The 8,509-nt window shown below is 37.9% G+C and overlaps 1 protein-coding gene across 1 annotated transcript in view; it reads left to right on the top strand.

Moving 5' to 3' along the window:
* The first annotated feature begins 1,279 nt into the window (after positions 1-1,279).
* ANAPC1 (anaphase promoting complex subunit 1) overlaps positions 1,280-8,509 on the top strand; it is a 592,717-nt gene continuing 585,487 nt past the window's right edge. The window contains exons 1-5 of the mRNA XM_053712607.1: positions 1,280-1,444; positions 3,817-4,053; positions 5,769-5,930; positions 6,525-6,573; positions 8,327-8,427. Of these exons, the coding sequence (XP_053568582.1) occupies positions 3,841-4,053; positions 5,769-5,930; positions 6,525-6,573; positions 8,327-8,427 (525 nt within the window). The 5' untranslated portion in view covers positions 1,280-1,444; positions 3,817-3,840. The remainder of the gene's footprint in view (positions 1,445-3,816; positions 4,054-5,768; positions 5,931-6,524; positions 6,574-8,326; positions 8,428-8,509) is intronic.

Here is an 8,509-nt window from a genome sequence, read left to right as displayed (position 1 = left end):
AGACCATAAAATAAGTTTATACATATAACCATGTGGGGCCAGGATTTAACAATATGTATGGATGAGCTCTTCCTGCCGTTGAAAGTAATTTTTCTCCTTTTAGTTGATATATAATTTAAACACCCACCACAACAGAACATGCAGCTGACCTGTACAGTAGTACTCACTCTGCGTTACTGGCAGTGGCTGCATTCTGACATCTACCTCGCAGCTTCCTTCTTTCCCGCTCAGCAGCCGGCAAATGTTTCAGAGCGTTGCCATGGTAACCTGCGGCAACGCTCTGATTTAAAACTGCTGTTTCAAAGCAGGCACGCAGCCGCTGAAAAAAATACTGGAAAAAAAAAGTAAAACGTTTGTTGAAGAAAAAAAAAAGTAAAAAGTTTGTTGAAAAAAAAGTTTTGATGTGCTGACTGCTGAGGGCCCCCCACAAGGGTTGGACCTGCCGGGCCCGGTCGCAACTGCGATCTCTGCACCACCGGTAGTTCCGCCCCTGAGTGAGTTGCCGAAGTTGTTTTACAGAGGAGGCAGTGGGATTGTCAAGAGGGATGTTGAAGTCACCAAGAATGAGGGCAGGGTTGTCTGAGGAAAGGAAATAAGGAAGCCAGGCAGCAAAGTGATCTAAAAATTGAGTTGGGGAGCCAGGGGGGCGGTATATGACTGCAACACGTATAGAGAGGGGAGAAAATAAACAAATCATGTGTGCTTCAAATGAAGAAAATGTGAGGGAAGAGAAGGCCTGTATTTATTGAAAGGTGCAATGAGAGGAAAGTAAAATACCAACACCACCTCCTTGTCTATTGCCAGACCTAGGAGTGTGGCTGAAATGGAGACCCCCATGTGACAGTGCAGCAGTGGATGCTGTGTCTGAAGCAGAGAGGCAGGTTTTTGTAAGAGCCAGAAGGTACACAGAGACAGGTTTATGTAAAAGCCAGAAGGTTAAGAGAGTAGGAGATAAAGAGAGTTTTACTTTACTAGCTCTCAGCGTTAGGTCTTATGTTTTATCATGAATAATTACATAATCCTGTAAAAGTGTAAAACTGAGCAAAGATAAAATTGGTATATTTATATGATGGATGATCAAGTTATTTTATGTTTGTAATCGTATTGGCACTTGGCAGTACTCTCTAGGTCGGAAACATTAGGACGTTCACCTTTACCAAGATGGCTGCTGCTAGCTTCACATTCCTTCCCACAGTGTTCACAGTCTCCACTGTTCTGTCAAATCAGCCAGTTTATCAGATTAGCTCCACCTCTGTCAACACACGGGTTGACGGGAAAATCCAAGATGGCCGCGTGCATTTGAACCATTTTAATTCTAGCAGTATATGTGAAGCGCGCCAGGTTTCTGCAAATCTAGTTGTCAGTACATTTCATCAGAGAGAAGCTTTGCTCCAGGCTCCTCTACAGCGCCGAGAGCACTGACGAACCATTACTTTATAACCAGGTCTGTCCAACTCTCATCCTGTCATCACTTGCAAAATGCGCTTTACAGCATCCATCATAGCAGTACATTGGCATGGTAAACGATTTTAACACCTTGTTGCCAGATCCGTCGGTATTCTGTTACTAAGGAATACGCTGCTTCTATGTTTGGCAGACAGTGAGTTACAGACATACGTTATTTGCCTTTAGTTGTGCTTTCTGCTTTACAATGGTTATAATGTTAGTAAAAGATAAAGCAGAATCACCACCAGTTTTGCTTTTTTATTTGTTCATCATGCCGAAAATACAGAAATGACGTCTGGATTTTGTGTAATCAGAGATCTAAACTATATGCACACACGTTGAATATGTATAAATTGCACAGCAGCAACACCCCAAAATCATTCCCAAGCTGCTGTGTCCTAACCTTTTTTTTCATACGGTTACCCTTTTCACTATATTTGAGTTATAATCCAACTGTTTGTGGTGTTCAGAGTTTGTGTATGTATGTGTATATATATATATATATATATATGTGTGTGTGTATATATATATATATATATATATATATATATATATACTGTATATATGTGTTTTTTTTCATAATTTTATACAAAGTGCTTGTGACTGTGTGTGTGTGGGGATCCAGCACACACTTCAATAATCAGCTGCCAGGATGCACTTCAAAAGTTTACATAAGAAATTGTCAATACTACTGGAAAGGCACTCTGTTTTCCATAAAATAAATTATTAAATTAAACGTTTTCGGTGTTACCCCCGTCCTCAGACTCATTAACAGTGAATTACTCACCCCTATAAATATGCGTTTCCCAGCTCCAGCCAAATCCGTCATCGCACTCCATGGCGTCCATCAAGCGCAAATTGCGCAGAGAAGCACCAAAGCAGTCATACTAAAAAAGCAAAACACCCTTAGTTACAGGGACCTTCATAGTGACAGTAATGTTTAGCATTACTTTCTCTTAGCAACTAGCGGTTTCTAATGCATTAAACTCCACACTCACTGCCTCAAGCAAATTAACTATGATTATAATAACTTAAGCTATGATACAAAAGGCTCGCTTGCACACTGTCATATACAAGCCTAATCAATACTCATTAGTTATTAATGCTTAGTAACAGTAAAGTTCAGAAGATTATAAAATCAGACCGAATGGAGCTTGATGCCCCTTGTTTCTGGCGAGCCTGAAACAGAAGTTATGAAGCAGCGGTCTAAAGACCGCTGCTCCATAACTTGTCCGCCTGCTCTGAGGTGGCGGACAGAAATCAACCCGATTGAATACGATCAGGTTGATTGACACCCCCTGATAGCAGCCGATTGGCCACGAATCTGCAGGGGGCGGTATTGCACCAGCAGTTCTGGTGAACTGCTTGTGCGATGATAAATGCTGACAGCGTATGCTGTCGGCATTTATCGATGTGCAGCAGGCATGATACGCTACATTATATCATGTCCGCTCGCACTTTGATAAATATGCTCCATAAAATGTTTAGCCATCGGCTGCTCCGAGCTACCAGCTTTGATGGCTGCCCGGATAGCTGACCAGTGGTTAACCATCCTTGTCCTCAAGTCATCCTAGGACTTCCCTACATAAAACTTTCCACATGGACAATGTAACAAATATAGAATGTATTTAGTTGTACATGTAACTCTGTCTTATAAAATATTTTTTATTCGTCCAAGGATGTTTGGTTTACTTGTCAGGGATTAAAAGCTACTAGTCCAGAGGGAAAAGTTAGTAGTCCACTAAATGTTAAAGATAGGAAAAGGCCTCATTTCTAAGTCGTCCTCAGCAATTTCTAAGTTGTCCGGGACCACTGGAAATGTCAAGATATATATATATGTGTGTGTGTATGTATATGTGTGTATATATATATATATATATATATATATATATATATATATATATATATATACATATACACACATGTCCCAGGCCAAGCACTCGTGTTTTTTTTTTTAAAAAATACATTTTTTATTGAGGTTGTAAAGAAAAAAGTGTTGCATACAAGAATCACCAATAAACACAAATAACATTGTGATAAGACATACATTCTTAGCGTATATACATACTGAAAAAGTAAAGTGCTATAAGCTTAGTCTATTAAGCCACCTATCTGAGAAAGGCTATGCACTCATGTTTTAAATATCCAAATGCCCAGGGTGTGTCAAGTCATAAGTAAACAAAGTCCCTTAGATGAAGAGCACTCAATGCGTCTTTTATATTCAATGCAATTTATTACCAAATTTATTGAAAATAAGACCGAGTGAATGCTCTTCATCTATAGGACTTTATAGTTAATGTGTGTCTGTTAATTAAATGTATTCAATCTGATATTCTCCCTCACTGATTTTCCTTTTTCTCCCCCCTCCAGAAATAATGTGGATATTTGGGACCCATGTCGAACATCTATGAAGAGAGGCAAACAATGATTGCAGCAGGGGATTTGCAGGAGTTTGTTCCTTTTGGGCGTGACCACAGCAAGCACCATCCCAATGCATTGAACCTTCAACTACGGCAGCTGCAGCCTGCCTCTGAGCTGTGGTCCTCTGATGGGGCAGCGGGCTTGGTGGGATCACTTCGGGAGGTATCGATCCATGAAAAGCAGAAGGTAATATATAGCTAGACTTTCATAATTGTGTCATCTATTTATGCACTTGCACAAGGTTCAAGAAAGATCTGAGACACAAAGGGGCATTCTAGCGAAGAAAAAAAATGCTCTGTTTGGCTAACATTTCTTAAAGGGACACTAAACCCAAATTTTTTCTTTCATGATTCAGATAGAGCATGCAATTTTAAGCAACTTTCTAATTTACTCCTATTATCAATTTTCCTTTGTTCTCTTGCTTTCTTTATTTAAAAAAGGCAATTAAGCTAAGGAGCCAGCCAATTTTTGGTTCAGACCACTGGACAGCACGTGTTTATTGGTGCTGTCCAATCAGCAAGGACAACCCAGGTTGTGAACCAAAAATGGTCCGGCTTCTAAACGTACATTCTTGCTTTTCAAATAAAGATAGCAAGAGAATGAAGAAAAAGTGATAATAGGGATAAATTAGAAAGTTGCTTAAAATTGCATGCTCTATCTGAATCATGAAAGAAAAAAATTTGGGTTCAGTGTCACTTCAAATTTAGTCCTGTTGCTATGTGCTAAATGCACAGTCACTGTCATCCACTAACATGCTTGATGCAGGGAGCAACTTTTTATTTCTAAATGACAAAGCGGTCTGTTCAGCCAATTTGAAGCCATGCCCTTCGCTATAACAACATATATTCCCGGAGCCCCTGCTGTACAATAGACTGAAGAACTGCTGCTTCTTCATTTAGGAAAAAGGCTCTTCTTTAGAGGGGTGGAAAAATTGAATGTATATATTTAAAATTTTCAGTAGTTTTTTTAGGCAAACATAATTTTATAGGCTATATCTGTACCTTGCATATATTTATGTGCAATGCTTTACAAGTATGTTGTATAATATCAGGTACATTGTTATAAGGACTGTAGAAGCTGAGGTGGACATCTATGCTGTTGGTGTAACTGTCCTAAGATTAACTTCTTTTGTAAAATAAAAAAAATAAATACTGTTTTAATAGCTAAATTCAGCAACAGCATTAACTAATATCTGAAAAGTATCCATTATAAGTAACAAGATCAAAGTAATATTTAAAGTATTTTAAAATATACATAGTATATATTAACAATTAAGTACACACTACTTCAACATAAATAAATAAAATGTTTTGCAATCATCCTGGGCTATGTTGTTTGAGTACTTCACGGAAATACCACTTTAAAAGCCTTATGGGCATGTTTTTTTTTCTTTTTCTGTGTTCAGTTGGGATCAGATGTAAATGATTACAGTGATTGGGCAGCACTTTGCGGAGTTAAAATTCTTAAGTCTGAATTATGGACTGCAGCTATTCATTAGTAAGAAACAATAATAATAAAGCAGGCAAAATAAAGAATAAATGCACATTATATAATTATTATACTTACTTTAAATCATTTTTCTGGAGATGCAGTTTTGATTTTGACATTTTTAAGGTGAAATTGCATGGTCACTTTATAAACGGTGTCACAAATAGCTTCTTTTTGATATTACTTCCCTGACAGTGCTGAATTGTTGTGGTTATCTGCTAAAGATGCCTGACCCATCGATATGTTTTCATGGAAAATGTTTCATTATTGATCTTTGTTTTTTCCTTTTGTGTTTTAATGCTAGATCGAAGATGTTTGTCGAATATTTCTTATGAATTTCCTCAGTACATTTTTATTAGTCCTGTTCTGAGTTGACTTATGGTTTTACTTTAACATATTTCCATGTGCTTCAGGAGAGTTGGCAGCTGAGGAAAGGTGTAGGGGATCCTGGCGAGGATGTGGAGTACGATGAAGAGCTGTACGTGGCTGGGAACATTGTGATTTGGAGTAAAGGAAGTAAGGCTCACGCGGCTGCAGTTTACAAGGCCTTTACTGTTGATAGCCCAGTTTTACAGGTAAACAATTCAGGTGTTGCGTTTACCAAAGCCATTGTGAAATACCACTTAATAGTACTATTTTCACAAATGTAGTTCCTTAAAGGCACATTAAACACTAAACACATTTCATGTTCCTCCCTCTAATTATGGGTGCTGCCATTGGGAACCTAGATTTCACTGCAGGTGTCTGCACTGGAATACAGTGAAAGCTAGATTTCAACACGGCAGCACCCATGACTAGAGGGAGATAGGGAATAACCTCAATACTATATGTGTTAAATGAATTTAGTGTTTAATGTCCCTTTTAAGTTGTGTTCCACAAATGCAGAAGTAGTTCCGGCTTCAGTTTCGCTATGGTAAATTGTCATAGAAAAAGTCAGACGCTGGCATTATTATAATGTTGCATTTCACATCTGAAGCAATTGGCATCTCAAAGTATTTCCTGTACTTTTTATACTACTTAGGGATGCTGAATGTAACCCTTTGAACACAGACTGATTAATAGATACAAAGATAAGACTGTCATCAGTGTTTTTGATTTGTATTGTGGCTCTTAAATTGTGTGCTTTAAAGATATTTGCTAAGTTGTTTTCTTTCTTTTTTTTTTTTTAGGCATTGTGGTGTGATTTTACTATATCTAGTAAAACGGAAAATGAGAATGGTAAGTTTTAATTAATTTGTATTCCCATCTAGGCTATTTATATTAAAATGAGTTAATCTAAGGATTACACATTTTTCGCATGTTTAACCTGTTATTAGAGAAGCAGAGACTTCCAGTATATTGTTGAATCTCTGCTCTTTACTATCTATCTATCTATCTATCTATCTATCTATCTATCTGTCCACACACACACACAATTCTGAAAAAGTAGAGACAGTATGGAAAATGCAAAAAAACAAAACAAAAAGTGTCATTTAAAATTCAATTCACCCTGTACTATATTGAAAACACATTATTTGATGTTTTACTTTGTGACTTTAATGTATTTTTTACAGTCTTCTTCTTTTACAGTCTTTTCCAATGTGTAACATCACCTTTTCTTTTAATAATCCTTATTAAGCGTTTGGGCACTGAAGACACCAGTTTAAGTTTAGCAAGCAGAATTTCCCCCCATTTATCCATTATGCATGTCTTCAGCTGCGCAACTGTAGGGACCTTCGTTGTCTTATTTTGTGTTTCATAATGCGCCACACATTCTCTATCAGAGACAGTTCAGGACTGCAGGAAGGCCATACTAGCACCCACACTCTGCTTACGCAACCATGCGCTTGTAATCCGGGCAGAATGTGATTTGGCCTTGTCCTGCTGAAAAAGGCAGGAACGTCCCTGCAAAAGACGACTTCTGGATGGCAGCACATTTTGCTCCAAAATATATACATATATTTTTGCATTAATGGTGCTCTCACAGATGACACCGACCCCCCCCATAACATGACAGACGATTACTTTTGGACCTAATGATGATAACAGCTTGGATGGCCCGGAGAACATGACAGCTAATTTTTCTATAAACTATTTGAAATGTTGACTCGTCGGACAACAAAACACAATTCCACTGTGCTACTGTCCATCTCAAATGAGACTGAGCCCAGAGAATTTGGCGGCGCTTCAGGACCGTGTTAATGTATGGCTTCTGTAGATGCAGCGGCGAATGGTGTTGACTGACAAAGGTTTACTAAAGTATTCCACGGCCCATGTCAGGATATCCTTTACAACAGTTTTTGACACAGTGAAGTCTGAGGGATCAGAGATCATGCACATTCAGAAGTGGTTTTAGGCTTTGCCCTTTACGGACCGAGATTTGACCAGATTCCTTGAATCTCTTAATTATTTTGTGCACTGAACAAGGTGAAATGCCCAAAAACCTACGATTTGTCTTTGGGGAATGTGGTTTTCAAAGTGTTGGATTATTCTCTGACGCATCTGTTGGCAGATTGGAGAGCCTCAACTCATCCTTGCTTTTGAAGGACTATGCTTTTTTTTAAGGCTCCATATATACTATGATTACACGATTGCCTCACCTGTTTCACATCACCTTGTTATTTCAACGTGTCACATCGCTATTAGTCCTAAATTTCCCCTGTCCCAACTTTTTTGGAACATGTTGCAGTCATCAGATTTGAAATGAGTGTATATTTACAAAAATACACTAAATTCACAAAATAAAACATCAAATTATGTGTTTTCAAAATAGTACAGGGTGAATTAATTTTTCAAATAACTTTTTTTTTTGCATTTTCCATAAAGTCCCAACTTTTTTGGAATTGGGGTTGTGTGTGTGTTTAGGGAGTATTGAAATTATTTATTTTATTTAACTACAATACAAAGATAAAAGCTCACTGTAAAGCAAGAGTTGATTGTGTATACAATTTTTTTTACTAGAAATCTGTGAAGCATGTCTGTCTTTATTTAGGTCAGGATACAGTAGAGAGGTGTATCTGTATACTGCAAAGTTCCTGTATCAATGTCCATAACACAGAAGGGAAGGATTACATTGCACCGCTACCATTTCAGGTGAAGGACTTTGTATTTTGTATGTTCAGTAGTCAAGCTAATAAACACTCAAATGTAGCTTTGTATTCAAGGTAGTCTTCAG

The sequence above is a fragment of the Bombina bombina genome, chromosome 4 (assembly GCF_027579735.1).
Source record: "Bombina bombina isolate aBomBom1 chromosome 4, aBomBom1.pri, whole genome shotgun sequence".
NCBI classification, from domain to species: Eukaryota; Metazoa; Chordata; class Amphibia; order Anura; family Bombinatoridae; genus Bombina; species Bombina bombina.
The sequence above is the reverse complement of the archived record's forward strand: the minus strand, read 5'-3'. Positions and strand labels throughout refer to the sequence as shown.